The 25,347-nt window shown below is 55.5% G+C and overlaps 1 protein-coding gene across 5 annotated transcripts; it reads right to left on the bottom strand.

The window, feature by feature from the left end:
• Positions 1-3: 3 nt before the first annotated feature.
• Positions 4-25,321, bottom strand: ANKRD13B (ankyrin repeat domain 13B). Of its 5 annotated transcripts, none has more exons than XR_006693282.3 (15): positions 21,382-21,980; positions 7,232-7,367; positions 6,999-7,123; positions 6,869-6,914; positions 6,114-6,257; positions 5,833-6,022; positions 5,687-5,753; positions 4,325-4,406; positions 3,126-3,190; positions 2,770-2,900; positions 2,503-2,605; positions 2,212-2,364; positions 1,947-2,110; positions 1,798-1,874; positions 4-1,402 (listed from the first exon to the last, which is right to left on the bottom strand). XR_006693282.3 is itself a non-coding variant. In XM_074018928.1 (15 exons), exons 4-15 carry the CDS (start codon positions 6,891-6,893, stop codon positions 1,174-1,176), a joined length of 1,485 nt encoding a protein of 494 aa, XP_073875029.1. In that variant the 5' UTR covers positions 6,894-6,914; positions 6,999-7,123; positions 7,232-7,367; positions 25,241-25,321; the 3' UTR covers positions 4-1,173. The 5 variants fall into 5 exon arrangements, 4 of the variants coding, with proteins under 4 accessions (XP_073875029.1, XP_015293607.2, XP_015293608.2 ...); XM_074018928.1 differs by lacking the exon at positions 21,382-21,980 and adding an exon at positions 25,241-25,321 and having other exon boundaries at positions 2,503-2,660; XM_015438121.4 differs by having other exon boundaries at positions 2,503-2,693.
• Between the last annotated feature and the right edge of the window lie 26 nt (positions 25,322-25,347).

Here is a 25,347-nt window from a genome sequence, read left to right as displayed (position 1 = left end):
GCCTCCGGTTTGAAGCCTCTTTTATTTGTGCCTCAGAATCAGTCTGGTGCCCCTGGCATCAGGGAAGGGGGTGAGAGGAACAGTTTCTCTTTGTTCTTTTCTTCCATCCCTTTTTGTGTCCCCTCTGAGCCTCAGGGGCTGAGCCGGGAAGGCCAGTCCCAGACAGGCCCGGGACAAGGGTGTGCGGTGGGCCCCTGCCCCTAGCGGGGTCTGTGCTTCTCTGGGTGGGTGAGGTGGGGCAGGGGAGAGCCGGGTGTTAGCACCATTGGATGAAGGGTTTTAGAGTCAGTCTCCGTGTGGGGGCAAGTGGGATGTACAACCACAGAGGCTAGCAGCAGCTGGTGGGAAGGGGTGGGGGTGGTGCCAGGGCCCTGGGCGAGCCCTTTGTGTCCAGTCTACTCGGGTCTAGTGCTTACCCAGCCCAATATGCTCCCCACTCTCTGAGGCACCATGAGGGAGTCAGGGCTTGCCCAGGCCAGGGGGCTACCTTGGACACACTCCCTGATCACCCAAAAAAAAAAAAAATGTGCCTTGGGGGATGGGACTCCAACTTCTGGCTGCCCAAGGAGAAGCTGGAACCACCCTGAGACCCAGGACGGGTGTGGGGGCTGGGGGAGCCGGGTACCCCGGTAAGTGCACTTGACGCTGAAATGCCGGGGTTGGGGAGGGGCTGGGCCCTAGACGTGCTGGTTTGTGTCTGGGACAAAGCAGCGACACAGCACGCGAGGAGCTCAGCTGACCCCCAGGAGTGAAGAGCAGAGATGCAAAGGCTTCAGGGGCAGTGTCCTGGAGTGGGATTAGTGAACAGAAATGCGGACCGGCCACAAGGAGCAAGGGATGGGGACAGCGCTCCTCTAAGGATTCATCTCGCCCTCAGGACCGCCTGGCTCCGCCCCAGGACAGATCTGAGCCCAGGGGAGCGGGTTGGGGAATCAGCATACAGCAAAGCAGGGGAACCAGGCCGTGCCAGCTGCCTCCAGGGCCCTGGGCTGGGAAGGTACCCCGCGGCCATGCCGAATCCCTCCCCGAATCGTGCCTGCTGCGCTGCTGCACCGGCGAGGCAGTGGCTCCAGTCTCCAGCCGCCGCTCTGCAGGCGCGCAGGCCTAGGCTTGTCTGGCTCCTGGCCCTGGGCGTGGCGCGCATGGCGCAGGCGAGGGTCCCGGCAGGGGGCGCTACTGCTCGGTCAGTGAGAGCCTAAGGATGCGCTCCAGCTCCTCCTCCTCCTGGCGCGCGCGCCGCCGCCGCTCCTCCTGCTCCTGCGCCGACAGCTCCATCGCCAGCCGCAGCTGCTCGTCGTAGCTCCGGAACACGTGGCCGCTGGAACCTGGCCCTGAGCTGGGCCGAGGGCTGGGCACTGACGCCGGGGGCGCAGGCTGGCGCTGCGGCGTGGGCGGGGCGCTCCTGGGGGTGGGGAAGGAATGTCGCGGGCTCCCGGGCGCACCCACCCACCGGCCCGGGCCAGGACACGGCGTGGAGGCTCCGGGGCGGCCCAGGGCCACCACCCTCTAGTGGAGGCCGTCAGTCCCACGGCGTCCTGGCCCCCACCTGGTCGTGGGGGAGCCCAGCCCCTACCAAGTTCTCCCCGTCAATGCCTGGGGAGAGTCTGAACGCCGCGGTGAGGCCTCGATCCCTGCCCCCTGACTGCCGCCTTGGAGCCAGGAAAGAGTGGTGGCAGAAGCCATCCCGATACCAGAAGGGTCCCTGCCGAGGGCCCCGCGGGTTCTCCGGGCTGTGTCCTGGCTTAGGGGAGACAGGATCCTCTCCGGAGGATTCTCTCCGGCCCAGCAGGCACTGACCTGTCCTGTCGGCGACCCTCGTAGGACATGGGGTGGGTGCCAGGCTTGCTGTTGGTTAGCGCCTCCCAGATGGTGACCTGCGGGAAGGCATGGGCGTTAGCCGTGGCGGCGCCGCAGTCCCGTGGACCCGCGCGCCTGCGGAGACGCACCTGGTCATACTCACTGCCCGCCTCAAGCAGGCTCTGCTGGATGGCGAATTGCAGCAGGTCGTCATCGTCGTCCCGGGTCGCCGCCTCCCGCTGGCCGCCCATCACGCTGTAGCCGCGCGGGGCCTCGAACAACGCCGGGGAGATCTCGCAGCCGCGGCAGGAGGCTGGGGGCGCGGGGGCTGGGTCAGGCACGGCCGGGCGCGCCCCTCCCACCCACCCCGGGGAGAGCCGAGGGGCAGGCGTTCTCGCGGGGAGGGGGCCTCACTCGTGGAGCTGGAGCTGCTGACACTGGAGGAGTCGCTGCCTGGGGAAGGCGTCTCGCTGCTGGGGCTGCCTCGCACCGATGGCACCGGCTCGTCACAGCCGTTGAGGTTCCCGAAGGTGATGCGTGCGTTGAGGATGTGGAAGATGGGGATTTCTGAGGATGAGGAAACCATCAGGCACCACCACCCAACCCCTCACACCTCAGCCTCAGCCCCGCCCCGCCCCGCCCCAACCTCCTCTAAACCCTGGCCCGCCTGCCGCGGGCTCAGGAGAAATGGCGGTGCAGTCTTACCAATCTTGACCGGGAAGCCAGGAGGCAGGCGCAGGGTGATGAAGTCCCGGAGCTTGGCAAAAAGCGCATTGCTGACGGCCATGAGATCAATGATGGGGGCCACCTGCTCACACAGGGACAGGGGATGCTCCTCACACAGCCACAGCTTGGCCTTGAACCTGCCCCCACCAGATCCCAAGGGGTGAGGGACACTGCAGGAAGCCATGGCCTCCCAGCATCTCCTGGAGCCCCAGCCCCCCACCCTCCCAGCACCGGCAGGGGCCTCACTTCTGTGTCTTGGTGGTCAGTTCCATGGGGCGGCCCATATCACGGTTGCCCAGCTCAAAGTTGGGGTTGAAGTATTCTTCTGCAGTGATGGCAGTGGGGTTGGCTTGGCTCAGAGTCTGAGTAATCAGGGTCTGTACCACATGGGGAGGGGCCCAGGAGCTCCCCTCAGTTCCTGATGCCAGGCCAGCTCATTTGCCATCACAGGGCCCCCGAGCTGTCCCCTCTGCCAGTGTGGCACGGACATGGCCTTGGGCATTGTGGAAAGGAGGTCCACATGGGCCATGCTAAGCCTCCCAAGCCACCTCCTGAGCCACATCCACACCCCTCCACTTATGGGTACCCCTACACACACTCACCCCATTTTGGGGGCCCCCGTGCTGCTCAGCGATTCCCAGGAAGGACTGCAAAGGCGTCTTACAGCCTACAAGAAATGTGGCATCTCAGAGGACACTGTAGCTCCACACACACCTGGGCACCTCATCAGAGGTGACAGCACCCAAGACCTAGGAAAGAGGCTGCTTCCTGGGGTGGGGCCTGCTCACCCAACCACATACTCAGGCACCTTCACCTGAAGAGGACTGAGGGCTCCAAGGGCCAGGGCTCCAGGCCTCTGTGAGCACAGCTTAAAACAGTAAAAAGTGGCCGGGCGCGGTGGCTCAAGCCTGTAATCCCAGCACTTTGGGAGGCCGAGACGGGCGGATCACGAGGTCAGGAGGTCGAGACCATCCTGGCTAACACGGTGAAACCCCGTCTCTACTAAAAAATACAAAAAACTAGCCGGGCGAGGTGGTGGGCGCCTGTAGTCCCAGCTACTCAGGAGGCTGAGGCAGAATGGTCTAAACCCGGGAGGCGGAGCTTGCAGTGAGCTGAGATCCGGCCACTGCACCCCAGCCTGGGCGACAGAGCAAGACTCTGTCTCAAAAAAAAAAAAAAAAAAACAAAAAAAAAAACAGTAAAAAGTAGGCCCAGGGCTCAGAAGCAACTTCCAAAAGTGCTCCTCTCCAGCTCGGTGACCCTGGACAGTAAAACGCCTTCCCCAGTAGGCATTGTAGGGTGTGCATGTGCGTGTGTGTGCTCTGCTTCAGGCACTTTCATAGGTATGACTTCATGTTGTTCCCCTGTGAGGTAGAAATTATGCTTTTTCACTTCGGACACAGTATCTGGTACCCACAGAATCAGGTGTGGCATCAGTGGGCATACAGAATCTATGGCAAGGTCCCCTGACTTTCTAACTAGGATATGTCCCACTGGACTAGAATGGCCAATAAATGGCATACATGGCATTTCTCTCCCCTCCCAAATTCAACACCGACATTAGTAATCACTTGCAGCATGCCTCTCCACTGAACCCAGATGAGTCCTTAGAATCTTCTTAGTACTCTAGGAAGCCACTATCCATCATTAGGGCTTGGCACCTGAATTAAAATCTATTGGCCTGAATAAAGCATCCAGGCTCTTGCTAGGATGCCTGTGGGAATACTGATGGAAGCATTGAAGTGGGAGCTGGTTCCCGCAATCCTGCAATACCTCTCCCCATCCACCTCTGCCTCATTACCTTTGACCTTGCCCTTGTGCTGTTCTGAAAGATGCTCTGTCCGTGTCCGGGTGATGAGCTCCACGTTGGATGCTCCATACACCTGGGGACAGATAAAGAAAGGGCTCATAGGCAGTTCTGGTCTTACCCTGTGTCTTACCCTCAAGGGCATTGGGATCACTCCCTGTAGCAAAGGGTCCTGGAGAGACTCTGCTCCAGGCTTTTGGATAAGTAAATATATGAGGTCATTTTTTCATTCATTCATTCATTCATTCATTCACTTATTCATTCAACAAACATTTTTTGAGAAGCCTTTCTGTGCCAGGCATTGAGGTAGGCATCAGTGATACAGTAAACAAGCCAGACATGATCCCTGCCCTCCTGAGACTTACAATCTCTAGAAGGAGACAATAAAATGGAGTTACAACAGCATGGTCCATGCACTGGTGGGGGTAGCACAGAGGCCTTCCCAGCCTACAGAAGCAGGGGAGGCTTTCAGAGGAGATACCACACACAAAACCCAGGGCATTTGTTAGGTCCTGCTTTCATGTCATGGGCAACATAGGGGTCCCAGAGTAACAGGCAGAGCCTTTTGGGGTTTTTTTTGTTTTTTTGTTTTTTTTAGATGGAGTCTCTCTCTGTTGCCCAGGCTGGAGTGCTGTGGTGCGATCTCAGCTCACTGCAACCTCCGCCTCCCAGGTTCAAGTGATTCTCCTGCCTCAGCCTCCCGTGTAGCTGGGACTACAGGCACATGCCACCACACCCGGCTAATTTTTGTATTTTTAGTAGACACGGGGTTTCACCATGTTAGCCAGGCTGGTCTCAAACTCCTGACCTCAGGTGATCCACTCACCTTGACCTCCCAAAGCGCTGGGATTACAGGCGTGAGCCACCACGCCTGGCCAGGAAGACTTTTAGGGATAAAGGCCTGACTCTAGGATCAGGCCAGCCAGGATCTGAACCCCAGCTCTGCCACTTAACAGCTGTGTGACCTTGTACAGGTTACAGAACCACTCTAAGCCTGTATTTCCTCATCATAAAATGGACCAATCATCCCTATTTCTTGGGATTGTTGTGAAGACTAAATGGGATGCCAAGGAAAGGACTCAATAAACATGCATAAAATGGGAATACTAATAGAACAGCACCTACCAGAATGGGTTGTGAGGATTAAGTGTGTGTGTGCATGTGCACATGCCCTGTGTATACATCCACACATCCATATAAAATACCAGAGCAGTGCCTTGAACCCAAATATAAGTGCTTGACCACGCTGCATTGCTTCTGCACCTCCAGGGCTGGGGAAGGGAGGCCAGAATCCCCTGCACAGCTTGCTGCAGACAAGAGTGCAGCTGGGCTGGCAGCTGGGAGCTGCAGCCTCACCTTAGCTTCATACCCATTCACCATCTCCGTCTTTTCACTGCGCCAGCCCAGAATGCCAGTCTTGTTCCTGGGGAAGCAGAGTGGTCCAGCTGAGGCAGGCACCCCACCGGGCTGGCTCAAGGTTGACCAAGGCCATGCCCACCCACCTCTCAAAGGAGATATTCTTGGTGTCAAGCTGCGTGGTGACGACAGGCGCGGTGAGCCGGCTCAGCACCTGTTCCTCAGTGGGCTGAGCAGCAGCCAGTAGCAGCTCCCGGTCCTGCCCAGCCAATGCCAGGGTCTCTGTGTACACCACCCGGCGGTCGTGGTCAATTTCCATGACCACAGCGCTTGTGTCTGCCAGCCACGGAACAGCACAGGGGGTTCAGGGGTGGCCTGGGGCTGCTTCCCATTGTCCCCACCCCGCCCCACCTCCTGCCTGCCTGACCTTGGCCCCTGAAGACAAAGCTGCGGTTCCCTCGCTGCCAGGTCATGTGGTCAAAGCCCAGGAGCGTGGTGTCTACCCTCAGGTTCTGGCCGCTCTTCCACACTTTGTAGGTGTCACTAGGGCAGATCTTGGACACCAGGGGCACTGGTGGAAGTGGAGGTTGGAGGTGGCTTTGACCAGTCTGGCCTACCCAGCCTGGGCCAGCTCAGGGCATGGGGTGTGGGATCCGTGTGGCCAGGAATGGGGGAGGGGACTGATGAGAGAGTGGCCTCTCCTCCGAAACCCCTCCCTGGCCAATGTTGACCATACTCACGCAGAAGAGCAACCTGAGGTCGGGACGGGCGTGTTTCTGTCACCACTAAGTCCCTAGTGTCCACCATTTATTAATTCATTCACTCACTCTTTCATCCATTCTTTCAACAAATATTTATGAAACACCTACTGAGTGTTCCAGCCACTGGGAATACAACGGTGAAAAAGACAGGACTCCTGCCCTCTCAGAGCTTACCTTCTAGCAAGGAACGGCAGGTCATGAATACCGTAAGCAAATCATGACACAGTGAAGGGAATAATAATGGAATCAAGACAGTATCTGGGGCAATCTGGAAAGGCCTAGCTGAGGCGGTGGCCCTGAGCTGAGCTAAGGGATGGAGGGAGCCACTGGAAGAGCTATGAGAACACATTCCAGGCAAGGGAGCAAGTGCAGGACCTAAAGTGCGAGAGAGCCCAGAAGCGACCTACTGCAGCCCGCTTACCCCAGCTAGTGAACTCCCATTTCATCTCCACGTAGAAGTCCTGGGCCTGGAGGACGAAGGGGAGAGAGGCTAAGTCTGCACTGGAGAAGGGCTCAAGGGCTCCCATGGAGGCTGAGAGGCTGGGCCTCACCTTGCGCAGCTTCTCCAGGAGCACGGGGATGCCCGCCAGCCGCTTCACCACCCGCTGGTAGTCCCGGTACCGCAGCACCAGCTGCACCAGCTCCAGATCCCGCGTACTCACAGCCTCCTGGAGCACTGGGGGAGGGGGAGGCAAGGTCACAGGGCAGGATCCTTCAGCCAACCATAGGTCTATGATGATGGGGAGGCCCTGGCTGTGGGGCTGGGGTGAGCAGGGCTGCACACCTGTCCAGCCGCTGCGATTCTCCCTGCCCACGTCTGCGCCGTGCGCCAGGAGCACACGGGCACACTCAAGGTGCCCCAGCGTGGTGGCCAGGTGCAGGGGAGTCCGGCCGCGGGGATCCAGCTGCTCGATGTCCACCTGGAGGAGGAGGGAGTGGAAGATATAGCCCCAGTCACTTCGGAGACAGCCCTCCGGAGCCCGACAGCCCTGGAACAGACAGCAACCCCCACCCCCTGCTGGGGCTGCTCTGCCTCGCCAACCTCACAAGGCAACGGAAAGACAGACACTATGAGCTGGGGTCAGGTGGATGCAAAGGGGCTTAGAAGACAGGACAGAAAGTAACTCTGGAAGGGGGAGGGCCTTCCCTCCCTTCCTGTCCACCAAGGGCCCCTGGTTGGGTCCTCTCCTCCAAGGCCCAGTGGCCTGCCTGCCAAGAATAAGCCCAGGACTGAAGTGGGGTGGCAAAGAGGCTGTTGGCCAAGGAGCTCACCTGGGACCAGACCTACCCTAGGGGTCCCAAACCACCTTCAGGAAGGGCTACCAATTTAGATCACTGACATTATCGAGTGAGGTTTAACAAACAGAGTAATAGACAGGAATGAAATAACAAGTCCACGGTATTCATACAATTTCACAACCAGGTCATGTGCATGTGGGACACTATGCATTAAAATTTGTACAAATCCTATAGTTTTGTGAATAACATGATTACATTGCATGAGATTTTTGTTGTGTGATAAAAGTGATAAAAGCTTTGTTGTGTGTGTGTGTGTGTGTGTGTGTGTGTGTGTGTTTTGAGATGGAGTCTCACTCTGTTGGCAAGGCTGGAGTACAATGACGCGATCTCCGCTCACTGCAACCTCTGTCTCCTGGATTCAAGCGATTCTCCTGCTTCAACCTCCCGAGTAGCTGGGATTACAGACATTCGCCACCATGTCTGGCTAATATTTTGTATTTTTAGTAGAGATGGGTTTTCACCATGTTGGCCAGGCTAGTCTTGAACTCCTGACCTCAGGTGATCCACCTGGCTCGGGCTCCCAAAGTGCTGGGATTACAGGTGTGAGCCACAGAGCCCAGACAAAATCTTCTTTTTTTTTTTTTTTTAAATTGAGACAGGGTCTCACTATGTCGCCCAGGCCGGTCTCAAACTCTTAGGCTTGAGTAATCCTCGTGTTTCAGCCTCCCAAGCAGCTGGGATTACAGGCTTCTGCACCTGGCTTAGAAAGCATGTTTGTTAAACATAAGTTTTGTTTGTTTGTTTGTTTGTTTTTTGAGACAGAGTCTCACTGTGTCACCCAGGCTAGAGTACAGTGGTGCGATCTTGGCTCACTGCAACTTCCACCTCCCAGGTTCAAGCGATTCTCATGCCTCAGCCTTCCTAGTAGCTGGGATTACAGGCGGGCGCCACTATGCCAGGTTAATTTTTGTATTTTTAGTAGAGATGGGGTTTTGATATGTTGCCAAGGCTGGTCTCCAACTCCTGACCTCAAATGATTCGCCTGCCTTGGCCTCCCAAAGTGTTGAGATTACAGGCATGAGCCACCGCGCCCGGCCTTAAACGTAAGTATTTAAGTATATTTCAAGAGTCTAGGACTTCTAGTTAAGAACAGTGAACTGACAGGCCAGACGCGGTGGCTCACGTCTATAATCCCAGGACTTTGGGAGGCTGAGGCGGGCGGATCGCCTGAGGTCGGGAGTTCGAGACCAACCTGACCAACATGGAGATACCCCATCTCTACTAAAAATACAAAATTAGCCAGGCATGGTGCCTGTAATCCCAGCTACTCGGGAGGCTGAGGCAGGAGAATCGCTTGAACCCGGGAGGCGGAGGTTGCAGTGAGCCGAGATCATGCCATTGCACTCCAGCCTGGGCGACAAGAGCATAACTCCATCTCCAAAAAAAAGAACAGTGTACTGACCACATGCATGTAACTCCCTCCTCTCCTCCTCAAAACTTGATTAAAATGCCAATAAAAAGGCTTCAACTTCTATCATAATAAATGAAATTACTCTCCCACCATAAACAATGAGAAAATTATTGCTGCAAAATATATGAAGGCCGGACACAGTGGCTCACCCCTGTAATCCCAGCACTTTGGGAGGCAAAGGTTGGAGGATTGCTTGAGCACAGGAGTTAGAGATCAGCCTGGGCAACATGGCAAAACCCCATCTCTACAAAAAATACAAATCAATTAGCCAGGTATGATGGCCTGTGCCTGTAGTTTCAGCTACTCGGAGCTACTCGGTGGGAGGATCGCTTAAGCTTGGGAGGTTGAGGCTGCAGTGAGGTATCATCACACCTCTGCACTCCAGGCTGGGTAACAGAGTGAGACCCTGTCTCAAATACACACACACACACACACACACACACACACACACATACTCTATATAGAAAATATATGTAAAGAGAAATAACAGTTTTTAGAAATCCAGAACTGTGATCCTTGAAATAAGGAAAATGAAAAAGCTGAGCTCTGTAACATCCCTGGATTTCTGCCTGGAGGAACATTCCAGACTGTAATTCAAGGAGGGGAAGCCCGAGCAGAGCATGGTGCTCTTCCTGGGTTGAGAAGATGGAGACAGGAGTTCAGGGAAGCCAGAGTACTAAAAGTTGCAGCAGAGCACAGTTCTGGAAAGGAGTAAACTACTCAAAAAATTCCAGAAATCCGCACAGGGGTCTCTTCGAGTTTTGCTGGATACTAAACTACACATATGTATAGTGAAACTCAGTAATACCATGCAAAAAGGAGCAATAAAATGGTAAATTCTCAGAGCTCACCAATGGCAGGGAGATAATCAAGCTCCAGCCTCCTAGAATGCAGAAGTATATTTAATCAGACCCCAGAAGGGTTATGCCTTAGTAGTAGAGCTAAACTATCCCTAGAGAAAAGGCTCACCTAGACCCACCCTAACAAGTTAAAAATTAGCCTCAGGCTGGGTGCAGTGGCTCATGCCTGTAATCCCAGCACTTTGGGAGGCGGAGGCGGGCAGCTCACCTGGGGTCAGGAGTTCAAGACCAGCCTGGCCCAAATGGCGAAACCCCATCTCTACTAAAAATACAAAAAATTAGCCAGGTGTGGTGATGGGTGCCTGTAATCCCAGCTACTCAGGAGGCAGAGGCACGAGAATCACTTGAACCCAGGAGGCGGAGGTTGCAGTGAGCTGAGATTGCACCACTGTACTCTGGCCTTGGTGACAGAGCAAGATTTCATCTCAAAAAAAAAAAAAGAAAAAGAAAAAGAAAAGAAAAATTAGCATCGAAGGCCAGGCATGGTGGCTCATGCCTCTAATCCCAGCACTTTGGGAGGCTGAGGCAGGCAGATCACTTGAGCCTAGGAGTTCAAGACCAACCTGGGCAACACAGCAAAACCCCGTGTCTACAAAAAATACAAAAAATTAGCCAGGTGCGGTAGCATGTGCCAGTAGCCTCAGCTACTCAGTGACTGAGGCAGGAGGATCCCTTAAGCCCAGGAGGTTGAGGCTGCAATGAGCTGAGATTGGGCCACTGCACTCAAGCCTGGGTGACAGAGGAAGACTCTGTCTCAAAAAAAAAAAAAAAAAAAAAAGCCTCAAAAAGGTCAAGCTGATTTGCAAGTAATTTACCTAGTCTGCCTGAACAAAGCCCAACACTCTTTAAAGGACAATAACAAATCCAGATGCTTAACATAATATTTACAATGTCCAACATTCAGTTAAAAATTACTAGACACAGCCAGGCACAGTGGCTCATGCCTGTAATCCCAGCACTTCAGGAGGCCAAGGCAGGCGGATCATGAGGTCAGGAGATCGAGACCATCCTGGCTAACACGGTAAAACACCGTCTCTACTAAAAATACAAAAAATTAGCTGGGCGTGGTGGTGGGCACCTGTAGTCCCAGCTACTCGGGAGGCTGAGGCAGGAGAATGGCGTGAACCTGGGAGGTGAAGCTTGCAGTGAGCCAAGATGGCACCGCTGCTCTCCAGCCTGGGTGACGGAGCGAGACTCCATCTCCAAAAAAAAAAAAAAAAAAAAAAAGAAGAAGAAAATATAATCTATAATCAGGAGAAAAATAATTTCATAGAAACAAGACCCAGAAGTGATAAAGATGATAGACGGCTCAATATACTCAAGAGTTTAAAGAAAAACATGAAAAAGATGTTCATGAGGAGAGGAATGAGAGGTATAAAAAAAAAGCCAGTGGACCATCTAAAGATGACAAGTACAGTAACTGAAATGAAAAATTCACTGAATGAAAATAACAGCAGATTAGATACTGCACAATTTTAAAAATCAGTGAATTTGAAGACAGCAATAGAACTTTCCAAACTGAAGCACAGAGGAGAAAGAAAAATAGTACTGAAAAATAAAGTTGCCTGGGCTTCTATAGTCCCAGCACTTTTGGAGGCCAAGGCGGGAGGTTGGCTTGAGTTCAGGAGTTTAAGACCAGCCTGGGCAATATAGCGAGACCCTGTCTCTACAGAAAAAAAACCCCACTTTTAAATTAGCTGAGCATGGTGGCAAGCAGCTGTAGTCCCAGCTCCTCTGGGGCTGCGGCAGGAGGATCCCTTGAGACCAGGAGTTTGAGGCTGCAGTGAGCTATGATCTCACCACTGCATTCCAGCCTGGGCAATAGAGCAAGACCCTGTCTCTATGGAGCCTCATAATCTGTAAGACATTATCAAGCACTCTAACATATATGTATTGGAATCCCAAAGGATGGAATAAAGAAGTAGGACAAATAAGACAAATTTAGAGAAACAGACCTGGTATGGTGGCTCATGCCTGTAATCCCAGCACTTTGGGAGGCCAAGGTGGATGGATCACAAGGTCACTTCAACACCAGCCTGGCCAATATGGTGAAACCCCGTTTCTACTGAAAATATAAAAATTAGCCAGGCGTAATGGTAGGCACCTGTAGTCCCAGCTACTTGGAGGCTGAGGCAGGAGAATCGCTTGAACCTGGGAAGGGGAGGTTGCAATGAGCCGAGATCGTGCCACTGCACTCCAGCTTGGGTGACAGAGGGAGACTCCATCTCAAAATAAATAAATAAATAAATAAATAAATAAATAAATAAATAAAACAAAAAAGAAAGAAAGAATGTCCAAAATTTTTCTAAATGTGATAAAAAACTACTATGGTGGGTTGAAGAATGGTGCCCCTCCTAAGACATGTCCACATCACATTCTGACCCTCAGAGCCTATGAATGGGACCTTATATGAAAAAAGGGTCTTTGCAGACATAATTAAGGATCTCAAGACGAGATAATCCTGGATCACCCAGGGGGCCCTAAATCCAATGACAAGTGTCTTTCTAAAACACTCAGAGAGGTGAGAAGGCCATGTGAAGATGGAGGCAGAGACTAGAGTTCTGCAGCCACAAGCCAAGAGGGTTGTGGCCTAGTCACCAGAATCTGAAAGAGACAAGGCAGGACTCTTCCCTAGAGCCTTTGGAGGGACTGCCACCCTGCCAACATCTCAAATTTGTACTTACGTCTCCCGAACTGTGAGAGAATTTATTTATTTTTTTTTAGATGGAGTCTCACTCTGTCACCCAGGCTGGAGTGCAGTGGCGTGATCTCGGCTCACTGCAAGCTCCGCCTCCTGGGTTCACACCATTCTCCTGCCTCAGCCTCCCCAGTAGCTGGGACTACAGGCACCTGCCACCACGCCTGGCTAATTTTTTGTATTTTTAGTAGAGACGGGGTTTCACCGTGTTAGCCAGGATGGTCTCGATCTCCTGACCTCATGAGCCGCCCGCCTCGGCCTCCCAAAGTGCTGGGATTACAGATGTGAGCCACTTCACCTGGCCAAATATTTGTTGTTTTAACTCACCTAGTTTGTAGTAGTTTGTTGTGGAAACTAATACCAAGATAAAGCCACAGAACCAAGAAACTCAATGAACCCCAAGTAAGACAAACACGAGGTAAACTACACCAAGGTCCATCATAATCAAATGCTGAAAACTAGTGGTAAAAAGAAAATCCTAAAAGCATTGAAAGAAATGAGGTCTATTATGTATGGAAGAACAAATACAGGAAATATTACATTCTTCATATCAGAAACTATGCAAGCCAAGAAACAATATAATGAAATCTTTAAAGTGCTGGGGGAAAGAACAAAAACAAAAACTTTCAACCTAGAATTTTTTTTCCCTCTAATCCAGTCTGACTGGTATTGACCTAGAATTCTATACCCAGTGAAAATATTCTTCAAAACTGAAGAAGAAATAAATATGTTGGCAGACAAACAAATACTAAAAGAATGTATTGCCAGATGTGCAGGAAATGTTAAAGGGAGTTCTTCAGGTGGAAAGAAAATGATCCCAGATGGAAATCTGAATCTGTACAAAGGATTGAAGAGTGCCAAAAAATGTTAAATGTATAAGAATGTCAGGAGACAGGCACAGTGGCTCACGCCTGTAATCCCAGCACTTTGGGAGGCCGAGGCGATCAGGTCAGCAGAGGTCAGGAGTTTGATACCAGCCTGGCCAACAGGGTAAAACCCCATCTCTACTAAAAATGCAAAAATTAGCTGGGTGTGGTGGGGGATTCCTGTAATCCCAGCTACTAGGGATACTGAGGCACATGAATTGCTTGAACCTGGGAGGTGGAGGTTGCAGTGAGCAGAGATCGCACCACTGCACTCCAGACAGGGCGACAGAGAGAGACTCTGTCTCAAAAAAAAAAAAAAAAAAAAAAAAATGTCAGGCTGGGCACAGTGGCTCATGCTGTAATCTTTGGGAGGCCGAAGTGGGCAGATCACTTGAGCCCAGGAGTTTGAAACCAGCGTGGGCAATGTGGTGAAACTCCGTTCTACAAAAAAATGCTAAAATTAGCCAGGCGTGGTGGTGCATGCCTATAGTCCCAGCTACTGGGAGGCTGAGGTGGGAGGATCCCTCGAGCCAGGGAGCCGAAGGTTGCAGTGAGCAGAGATCATGCCACTGCACTCCAGTCTAGGCAACAAAGCCAGACCCTGTCTCAAAACAAAAAAAAGTCAATAAAATATTTAAAACCCACAAGAATAAAGAGATGTCAGCAGATGGGAAACTTCAACACACTTAAGAACATGGAAAGTGGCTAGGGCCTCACCAACTGACTTAGGGGAGCAGAGGAAGCCGAAACTAAAGCAGCCACAGAGGGAAACGTCTGTGTAAAGAGCAAGCCAGATGACCCCCCAGGCCCCCCTGAAAGGTGTAGGTAGGACCCGCAGGCAGTGGGGAAGGCAGAAGTGGAGGTGAGGCTAGAGCTGAGTGCAGGGAGGCTGGTTACAATTCAGAGCCCCCTCGTTCCCTTCCCAGCCTCATTAACCCCTTCCTCACCACAGGACACCAGGGGTTTATTCTCTGCAGAAATTGGGCATGAGATGCTCTGGACTCAGGGGTATTGGTCACAGCAGAGGATGAGGTATGGTGCTGAAAGCCAGTGACCCGTGAAACCGCAGCCCCTTCCCTGCCTGGGTCCTGAACTACTGGCAGCCAGGTCACACCACCACCACCCTATCCACCCAAGCAAGAAGTTGTCCCAAAGACCTCAGAATACAGACATCTGGTGACCCTACAATGAACAGGCCAGCCTGCCACCTGATCACCTTACAGTAGCACCCACACATCCCTGAACTCCACAGCCCCATTCTTAAATATGATCCAACAGCCAGGAGAAACTGGACACTTGATGAAAGCTTCCCATGTGAAACAAACCAAAACATACAAATTAGATGCTAAGAACCCAGAGGAAATTCTCTCGATGCAGGGAATAAAAGAAAACTCTTCGGGGGAAAACAGTAATTTACATCCTCAGGAAAATATAAAAAGATCATTGAATCCATGAAACAAAATGGGACAGCCTGGCTTTCCATGATGTCTCCTGCCCTTTCTCTTGCCTTCATTCTGGAAGTGACTTTCTTAACTTTTCCTTGTTTTCTGCATTCCTGGACAGCTGCACCTGCCCCGTAAACAATAAACATCACCTGAATTTACTTCATTTTCAGGTGGAAAAAAAAAAAAAAAACAACTTTGAAACTGTCTTTATCTCCTCTTTTTCCCGCACCCTCCACATCTAACCCATCAGGAAAACTTGTAGGCTCTGCCTTCGAAACAGACCTAGAAGCCTCCCAGTTTCCACCACCTTGCGGCTGTAGCCACCCCATCTCTCACTGGCAGCCCCTCACTGTCTTTTTGCTGCTCCCCTTGTCCCCAAGCTCTATTGTCCACCTCACCTATGGCAGCTAAAGTCATCCTGTGAAGTGTTACTCAGGTCCTGACACTCTTTAGTTCAAAATCTTCCAGTGGCTTCCCATCGTAGTTAGCAGGGAATCCAATGGCCCCAGACTTCTCTTTGCACTCATTTGCTCCACCCTTCGCCAACGACCTTCCCTGGAACATTCTCCAGGGTCCTCCAGAGAGCCCCAAGGCTTTCTCTGTCCCTTCACTCAGGCTGCTGCTCAAATGTCACCTCCTTAGAAAAGCCCACCCTGGGCCGGGCGCGGTGGCTCAAGCCTGTAATCCCAGCACTTTGGGAGGCCGAGACGGGCGGATCACGAGGTCAGGAGATCGAGACCATCCTGGTTAACACGGTGAAACCCCGTCTCTACTAAAAAAATACAAAAAATTAGCCGGGCGCGGTGGTGGGCGCCTGTAGTCCCAGCTACTCGGGAGGCTGAGGCAGGAGAATGGCGTGAACCCGGGAGGCGGAGCTTGCAGTGAGCTGAGATCCGGCCACTGCACTCCAGCCCGGGCGACAGAGCAAGACTCTGTCTCAAAAAAAAAAAAAAAAAGAAAAAAAAAGAAAAGCCCACCCTGATAGCCCATCTGAGGTGACAGCTGCTATGGCTCTATCCACTGCCCAACCAAGTGTGCCTGTTTAGCACCTCCTGCACCTCGAGCAAAGCCCCATCAGCCAGGTCCCTGTCTGCTTTGTTCACTGCTGGTTCCCCACTCCCCAGGCAGCACTTGGCACATAAATATTTGCTAGACAAATGCATAGAGTACTAGGCTGAGGGGGCACGAGGAGGGGAAGGTAATTAACCAAGAAATCATTGCAGAAGTATATTGTTTATGCACGGGGGGCTCAGGTCTGTAATCCCAGCACTTTGGAAGGCCAAGGTAGGTAGATCACTTGAGCTCAGGAGTTCGAGACCAGCCTGAGCAACACGGCAAGTCCCCATCTCTACAAAAAAATACAAAAATTAGCCTGGCATGGTGGCACCTGTAGTCCTAGCTCCTTGGGAGGCTGAGATGGGAGGATCACCTGAGCCTGGGAGGCAGCAGCTGCACTGAGCCATGATCACACTACTGCACTCCAGCCTGGGTGACAGAGTGAGAACCTGTCTTATTAAAAAAGAAAAAAGAAGAAGAAAGAAAGAGAGAGAGAAGGGAGGGAGGAAGGGAGGGGAGGGGAGGCGAAAGGAGGGGGGGAGGGGAGGGAACGATATTGTGTATAATTAGGGAGGTAAAGGACAGGAGCGTTTGAAGTGGTCACCTCTGGGGAGGTGGGAGAGGCGGAGCAAGGAGCACCGCTTTTCATTACGCATCTTCTACCAACAGTTAAATATTTTAAAGCATGACCGTGAACTCCTTTGTCAAAAATGAAACATTTTAAATAATTTAAGATTATTTATATAATTTTTATAGCCTTGTTCTGACATTTCTTCATTTTTCAATATACTGGAAGCCTCAAAAAAACCAGTGGGCCCGGCCCCTGTTGGCCTCTGAGCTGTGGCCCCCCACAGAGAAGGGGAGCACTGTTTACTCTTGTCCTGTCTTGGTTGGGCTAGACCCCCGGGCTTGCAACCTGGGTGGGGTCTTGAGCCCTGCAGAGGGAGTGGGAGAGGGCCACAGGACCCGAGCTGACTGGGGAAGTCTGGAGCCTCCCGATGGCGCTGTGCTGAGCCATCCAGGCCTCCCAGCCCTGTCCCACATGCCGCAGCCACTGCAGCTAATAAGGCCCTAGGGAGCTGGCAGGGCCCCTGCCTCGCCTCAGGGCTCCAGATGCTGCCTCCCTCCCACTCAGGTGCCTCAGCTCCAGGCCCCAGAGACAGGATGGCACTCCCTTGCAGGCATGGTGCCCCTCCCCACCCCACACCTCAGGAGTGCTCCCCAGCGCGCCTCCCCAGGGAGGCCTGGATGGCTCAGCACCCCATGCACCCCATGCAGAACCCCAGGCACTCAGCCAAGCCCCAGAGCAGCTCTCCCCACAAGCCCAGAGTGCCACCTGCAGTGCAAGTGGCACCTTGCCCTGGACCCAGGTAGGAGAATTCATTAATCTCCTCAGCAGAGGCCTCCAGCTTCTCCTCAGCAGAGGCCTCTAGCTATTTAATTGCTGGAATGAAAAGGTTTCCCATGAAACCCAACACCCAGCCCTCCCCACCAAGAGAATGGAGATTCCTTATCCCAGCAGGCCTCAGCTGGTGTCAAAACCTGGGGTCTTTGGAGTTTCGTAGCTGGGGCTCCCTGGGCAGAAAGCCCCCCGGCCTCCACTCAGGCACACATACCACACGCTAGTACACACAGGTACCATACAAATACACACCCATTCGCTCATAGGTACTCACGTGTGCCCTTAAGTGTACAAGCACACGCGTGCCCAGCTGCCTTCTGGCCCTGCAGGAGTCCACTCCTGTGTAACGAGTGTGTGCGCTGCCAGCATATTTGCACAGGAACACCCCTCACACCCACGTGCACTAGCAGGGTACTTTCCAAACTCCTTTAGCATGAGCAGAATCCTTTGGTTAAGGGAAGTATGAAAAGCATACACCTAATGTATGGACTAAACATGGTGCTTGCAAGGAAGGTGAGGGACGCAGAGCCTGTGCTCAAGGCCATGCCTGCTTAGCCCCTTCCCCAGCCCACCGGGAGGAAAGCAGGAGTCTGGTGTGGTCGTTACTTGACCTCTCTTGCCCAACGCGGGGGGCGGGGCAGGTCTGCCTGAGCTCATTCAAGGGGAGGCAGGCAGGATGTGTCCTCAAGCTGCGTAGGAGGCCATGGGCTGTGGGGGCTGCACCCTGGACTTCTCCCTCCATGTCGCCCCTCCCATCCTGCCCGTGCAGCCCCTACCCCTCATCCCAGAACACATTGATTTTTGGTTTCTGGGGTTTGCGGCTCCCTCTCCTGAGCTTCCTAGCTTACCAACTGTGGTGATGCCCCATATCCAGGACTGCCCACTGTAGGCAAAGGGAGGGGTCTGAGGTGCTCCCCGCCCATCCCGGGCCCCACAACCCATCTCCCCTGCCTCTAGGTCAGAAGAGTGAACAGGGAAAGCAGGAAGCAAGCCCATGGTGGAGAACGCCCCAGGGAGAAGGAAAATGTTTCTCTGGGACCACAGTCTGCCCACTTCAGGGTTCTGGTTGCCAGGGGCAGAATCCTGCTCCCCAAGCCCAGCCTACACATGTCCCTCCCACGGGAGCTGCACAGGCTAACCCTTCCCCCTGCTCCCACCCCAGGGACTCCAGATCTCGTGACTCCAGAACCAGGGCCATGCCCAGCTGGCCATGCCAGGCAAGGGGGAACTGGCACATTCCCTGGCCTCCAACCCTGTCCCCCTTGACCTGGCAGGGAACACGCGGGCAAGCAGGGCACCGCGCCGGCATCACAGCACTGCTGCGTGCCCCTTCCCTTCACCAGGCACCTCCTCTCTGCCTACCACTCCCTGCTTCCAGCCTCCAGCAGAACAATTAGGGCCTGAGTAAAGCCCATTAACCTCCTCTGAAGGTGGCCATGCTGACCCCCTCCTCAGCCAGCTGCACTGCCAAGCCTGCCCACAGAGGGCCTCTGCGGGGCTTTCTTGGAGTGAAGAAGAGGCAGCTATGCCAAGCCAAGACCAGGGAAACCCAGCTCCTGAGTGCTTGAGGAAAGCCGAGCTGTTTCCGTGGCGGCTGGTACCAGGGGGACGAGAGGCCAGGGACCCCGGCTGGGATGCCAGGGTTCCACAGTGCTTTTATCATGATGTTAGGTGGCTGTCCCCAGGTCCCCCTGCAGAAAACAGAGCCTGGTGCCCTGGGGAGTAGGCAGCGTACATCTGGATACAAGCCTCACTCTGGGCCAGTCCTCGAAGGGGGAGACAACCAGGGAACTCTCCCACCCACACGGAGTGGCATTCCCCTTTTTGGCATGCCCGAGGGAAGGAGAGGACTGGCCTGGCTCCTCTGTGGTTGAACAAGGGTTAACCTCCACCAGTGCCCTATATTCCCCCTGGCCTGCATCCAGGGCAGGCAGTGTCCATTTCAAGGAGACATTAACTCACTGGGGCAGGGGTAGGGGTGAACCTGGGACCTTGTTTCTGAGGCAGCCAGAGCGGTGGGAGAGAGAAACACATGAGCAGCCCCCAACACCTCTACCTGCAGTGGCTCCAGTGCCCCCTACCCCAGCAAGATGGCCACCCACTTCAGGACTATCAGCAGAGAGGCCTGCTGGAGAAGTCTTTTCAACCAGGGCATTCTGCCTCTCTCCAGTCTCTGCAGTGAAAGGACCACCCACCCTCAGGCAAGGGAGTGGGACTGAGGCATTCTGGAGATTCAGCATTTTGCCTAGTGATCCCTGGACCCCTGGGAAGTTCTTCCCACATGAGGCTTGTCTTCTTTTGCTTTCAGAAAAGGAAAGCAGAGAAGAGCCAGCAGAGGGTGGCTGGCCTTGTCTTAGCACTCTGCACATCACCTGGAATTCCCTGTTCATACTTGCTTCACCAGAACAGAGACTCCTTGAGGGCAGGGGCTGGTGCCCTGTTTGTTCATCTGTTTCCCGGGGGCACTGTAACCCACTCTCTTTAACAGGCCTCTCATGGCTGCAGAGCACTGCCTTTATGATAAATAAACAGAGACAGAGTCTGAGGAGTTCAGTCCAAAGAGAAACTTGGAGAGTGCTGGCGTAAGCACAGGTAACAGGAAGTGGTCACCCAGACCCGCCCAGAGGCTTGCAGGCACAGGTCACTTGGATATTTACAGGGACTGCCATGCAGAGCTGGATGCCGTACAGGCCTCGGAGCTGGTTTAGCGTGGGACTTCAGAGACACATCCTGATCCCCAGCCTGCTCAGTCTGATGGCCTGCCCTCCACCTCCATGCTTCCCTTGGCGATTGCACAGCTCCTCAGACTGAACTTCTCCTGACTCAAGAAGTGGCCCTCAGAAGGTAAATTCCCACAGCGGGCAACTGCGCTAACCACCCCCAGCCCATGGTCCCAGGGTCTCAGACCCAGACTGAAACTGGGGTTCTCAACCTGCAGCAACCCATGGGGCCTGGGCCCAGCTCTGGCTCCTGCTGCCCACCCTGGAGGGGGGGGGCATCTCTGCCATGAGTGCCTACCTGTGGCCTGGGTGCCAAGGGCAGAAGTGGCAATCTGTGACCTGTGCCTGCCTTTGTCCTGAAGCATGGCCAGAAGACATCCCCCTTTTCCGTTTTCTTGGAGACCACTGCCCAGCCCAAAGCTGGTGACCCACGTGGTCTTACTGACCAGCAGAAACCAGGGAGCCCACCTCGTGTGCAGAACCTCAAGTCCTTCCAGCAGCCAGGGCCCCCCAGCTTCCTCTGCGCCTAGAAGCCAGGCCCCAGCACCAGAGGGCAGGAGAGCGCTTTTCAGCACCTGGACAAGGCCCTTGGGGCCTCCCAAGAGGGTCTTTCTCCACTCCCCGTTCCTGAGCTGGGGCTGGGGTCTGAGGGATCCAAGGATCTGCTCAGTTTGAGAGCTAAAAGAGAAAGCGCTCACCGTTGGGGAGAGGGCGCTGGGTGGGGCTGGGATGCCTGGGAATGTGACACAGCCTCTTCCCCATCCTTGACCTATGGCCCCCTCCCCACGCAAGCCTTTCCCACCTCCGCACCCTCATTCGGGAGGTGTCGCTGCTCCACTGGCTGGGGCGGACTCTCCCACCACATGGAACACCGACCCAGCCCGCAGCCCCTCCCTGCAGCCCTCACTGCCCCGGCGGAGGAGGGGCACAGTGGCCCCTACCCCCATCCAGGAGGGTCCGAAACACGTGTGGTCCCGCCGGTCCCGGCCAGAGGGGAGTGGGCAGGGCCCGCTCCCATCACCCTTTCCCGGTCAACAAACACAAAAGCCGCGGCCGCAAACAAAGACGCGCCGCAAACTCGCCGGGGAGGCGGGACAGCCCGCGCCGCACCCCCTCCCCTGGCCGGACGGGCGTGCCTGGTCGTGGGGTCCCCGCGGCGACCCGACGGCGCTCCTACCTGGCCGGCGCGGACCTCCTTCTCCAGCTCGCGGTGGCGGTTGTACCACACGAGGTAGTGCAGCGGGTATTTGCCTTCGGGCCCCTTCCTGGCGGAGGCGTTGGCGGGGATCATCGCCCGCTCCTCATGCCGGGGCCGCGGCGCCCGGCCGGGGAGGAGGGACGGCGCCGGAGCCGGGGCCCGGGGCCGCGGGGCGGGGGGCCGGCGCTGCTTGCTCGCGGGGCTGCGGCTCGGGCATGTGCGAGCGGCGGCGGGCGGGGGCGGCGCGCCCGGCGCGGTGCGGGCGGCGCGGGCGACGGGCGTCCTCGCGAGGCGGCGGCGGCGGCGGCGGGTGGCGCGGAGAGGCCCCCACCCGCCCTGGGAGGGAGCGGGCACTCGGCAGCGCGGCGCGGACTCGCGCTCGCCTCCCACACCCCCGCACACAAAGACGCGGCTCGACGGAGGGAGCAGGCGCCCGCAGCGGGCGCGGGGGCGCACGGGGCGCGGGCCCCGGGGACGCCGCCGCAGGGACGCGCGCCCGCAGCCCCCTGCTCCCCGCAGCTGCATAGCCCGGCCCTCAGCCCGAGCGGCCGGCGAGGGATGCGGGGATGATGGGGAGAGAGGAAGGGGACCGGGCGCCCCGGGTAGAGCTTGTCAGCTCAGCCCCGCGGCATCATGGGGCTTGTAGTCCGCCTCGTGAAACTGGGGGTGGCAGGTGGCCGGAGAGGGTCCGCACTGTCCCCGGATCCCGTGGGAGAATGGGCGGGGAGTCAGGCCTGGCCCAGACGCGGGCAGGGCCCTGACGCCAGGTGGGCTGGGGTGCACCTGCCCCGCTGGCATTTTGCCTTTTGCTGGGGAAGGAGGGGCACGGGCCTAGTTCGAGCGTTTGGGAGACGGTGGAGGTGTAATCTTCAGAATTGAGCTTGGGTCCCAGGGGCCTTGAAGAAGGATCCGGATTCCCAGAAGACAGTGACTGATGAGGGGAAACTCCTGAGAAAGATGTGGGGCATCAGTACCAGGGGTCATTGGCGCAGCCAGGGGTCTGGCCCCTGGAACATTTCTGAGGAGTCTTCCCTGCCCTGTTAGAAAATTAAACTCCATCTTTCCACACATGTCATTGGAAACAGAATGTCCAGTAAGGCGGGAAAGACGGTCCTTCCCCCCAGACACACTGTCCCCAGCAAGAACCAGAGTGAAGTTGGACAGAGAAAGCAGCAGGTGGCAGCTTCGCTCCTCCACCCAGCTGGTCCCTCAGGAAGGGAAGTGACTGATTCCAGAGACTGTCTTCTTCCTGAATGACCCCAGGGCGAAGAGGTACTTCCAGAACGGTCCCTGCAGAGGGTGTGGTACAAGTTGAATTGGCCTCTCGGCGCCAATTGCAAGGCCTGGAAGGACCAAGAGGCTTGGACCAGTCCCTGGAGGGAGGGGACTGTGATGTCAGAGAGACCAGAGTTCGAATACCTCCAACTGCCTGACCTTAAAAAAGCAAACTGCTTAATTTTTCCGACTTTCTCGGTCCACTCCCCTTCAAAATGAGACTCTAGATACTACCTCCTGGGTTGAGCTAAGGATAATGACTGCCCTGGAAACAGCGCCTCCCTCCCCAAACCAGGCGGGCCGAGACAGGTGGCGGGACCAGGCACGGTGCCTTCTTGAGCCCACCTCAAAACAAGGCAGGAATAAGGGATTCCACACCGGCCCTACTTAAAACAACAATCCAAGAAGTATTTGTGTGGGAAGTGCCAGCAAAAGCTTGCAAACTCTCTCAGGTTTCTTTGTGTGGTCTTCTCTCCTTCCTCCTCCACACCCTGCGGTGCCAGGCCCCGGCGGGAAGAGATGAGGGAGGAGCGGGCTGCCTCGCCCGTTTCTCCCGCCTGGGAGGAGCCAGCTGGCTTCTCTGGCGGCCCGGGACCGCTGCCCGCCTGCACCACCAGGGGTCAGCAGAGTGTCGTGGCTGCAACTGGTGTAGGGGAGGGGGGCTGTCGCGGGGGAGGGGCATCTAGGAGTGGCCGGGAGCAAGCCAGTGCGTTTCCTTATTAAATTGTCTTTCGAACCTTGTATGTGATTCCACTGTAGCAGTCCTGCTTCCTGGGGTGGTGACATCTCCATGGGGGAATCCAGAAACCCTTTTATCTCCAGTCCCAGGCCCAGAAGTTTGGCTGTGACGGGGCTGGGGGAAACAAAGTTTGGACGGTGTGTCCGCGCCGGGGCCACTCCCAGGTAGCCTCCGAGCCAACCAGGAGATGGGGAGTGGGGCTGCGGGGGGTTGGTAAGCAGAGTGAGTCATCCTTCTTCCCCAGCAAAGCCCAGGAGTCCGAGGGCAGGGGGAGTTGTGGGGAGCTGTCGATTGTGGGGAGCTGTCCCCTGGGCGGCCGGGTTCTTTCTTTGCCAGGCGGCGGTAGACACTGAACCCAGGTCGCTTGCGCTTCGCCTGCGCGCTCAGCTGCCACGTGCTCGAGACGCGCCCACACAGCGGAGAAACAAAGACAGCCAAGCGGCAGGGCTGCCAGCAGCCTCCTCGACATTTAATAAATGAAATTCCATGGCTGGGGGTCCACCGGGGGTGAACGGGAGGCCACCGCTCGTCGACTGAGCGCCCGGCACCGGCTGCCTGGCCACTCCTTCCGTCTCACTCCCCCCGCCCCTTACCCCCTTCCCACTGGGGCCACCAAAGCCCATGGATTCTTTGGTGAGAGAGCAGCTCGGGGCGGCAGGTAGTACTCCTCCCTACATAGCAGCTAGGTATCGTTGCTTGCAAAAGCCCCACCAGCTGAGCGGCTGGCTGTCTGGGGAGGGGAGGCCTGAAAGATTTTTTTAAGGTGCAATTATAAATAAAGCCCATGGATCGCGATTTCAAACAAACTTGTCAATCCGGGCCGCAGCAAAAGGCGATGGAGGCAGCTTTGCATGTATTTCGGGTGGTGTGACTCATGAGAATTACTTGTCTCCCCTAGGGAAGGAGCCTGCCCACCCACAAGTCACTGCCGCTCTGGCACCGCTGGGATAAATCGACCAACTTGAGCACCCCTGCCAAAGGACTGCCCCCATCTGTTACCGAGCAGGAGTCTCTGACTTCGATAACCCCTCCTCAATTGTCACCACTGACCTGGCCCCCAGGTCTGGCCCTGGGGACCTCTGCCCTCTCCCCACAAGCAGAGTGCCCGGGCCTTTTGCTGCTGCAGGGATTGGGGGTTGGGTGCACGCGCGGCACACGTGTATGGGGGAGCATGCTCAGTGCGGGGGCTGTGCTCATGTGAGGCCTCCAACTAGGCTCCCTGCCCCCCAGCCCACCCACGTCCCTCACCTGCCTTGCCTTTGCCTGCCTCTTCGTGTGAAGTCCAGGAAGAAAGGCTGTCACCTGAAACGGCCCCTCTGTGTTATATGCACCCTTTCTGGACGCACACACCTCTGGTGGCCCAGAAACACCGTGTGTATAAGGCGGATGACAAGTGGATTTGAGTGCACACAGGCACAGTGGTCACTCCTTGGGAGGTCTTTAAAAACCGCCCAGATTCCTCTCTGGATGGAAGCATGCATGGAGAGATAGATATATTTTTAGTCCAGAGGCAGGGGAATACACTGCCTGACCTTTCTAGCACCTGGGCGTCCATATTGTTGGCAATGAGCGTATTCAGCAAGAGTGTGACACACGCACACACACCTGGACACACAGATGTGGACACCTACAGGACCGGGAGGCACACCTCACCCCAACCAGAGATAGAAGGGTACCCCAAGGCACAGCCCCTTTGACCTGGAGCGGGACTTGGGCCTCCAAGTCCTTCCTGCCTAATCCCCGCCCTCGCCATCCCTCGGCCCAGCGTCCCCCAGGCCACCCCACGCGGAAAGTGAAGGGGAGGGGGCTGTGAGGGTGACTCACATTGCCTCCGGGCCAGGCGAGCGCCGCAGCGGAGGCCAGGACCGCAGGCCCCGCTGCCCGCCGGGGCCGGGCATTAGCCGCGGCCCCTTTAAGCGCCCCCGCCCCCT

The sequence above is a fragment of the Macaca fascicularis genome, chromosome 16, assembly GCF_037993035.2.
Source record: "Macaca fascicularis isolate 582-1 chromosome 16, T2T-MFA8v1.1".
In the NCBI taxonomy this organism is placed as follows: domain Eukaryota; kingdom Metazoa; phylum Chordata; class Mammalia; order Primates; family Cercopithecidae; genus Macaca; species Macaca fascicularis.
The sequence above is the reverse complement of the archived record's forward strand: the minus strand, read 5'-3'. Positions and strand labels throughout refer to the sequence as shown.

Bases quoted from the DNA above. Each gene is read 5' to 3' on its own strand.
- ANKRD13B (XM_015438121.4), bottom strand. From the start codon at position 21,927: ATGCAGCTGCGGGGAGCAGGGGGCTGCGGGCGCGCGTCCCTGCGGCGG. The intron at 6,023-6,113 runs GTCAGGCAGGCA...CGTGGCTGGCAG, and splicing joins CTTTGTCTTCAGGGGCCAAG to ACACAAGCGCTGTGGTCATG. The intron at 2,365-2,502 runs GTAAGACTGCAC...CCTCATCCTCAG, and splicing joins TGGCTTCCCGGTCAAGATTG to AAATCCCCATCTTCCACATC.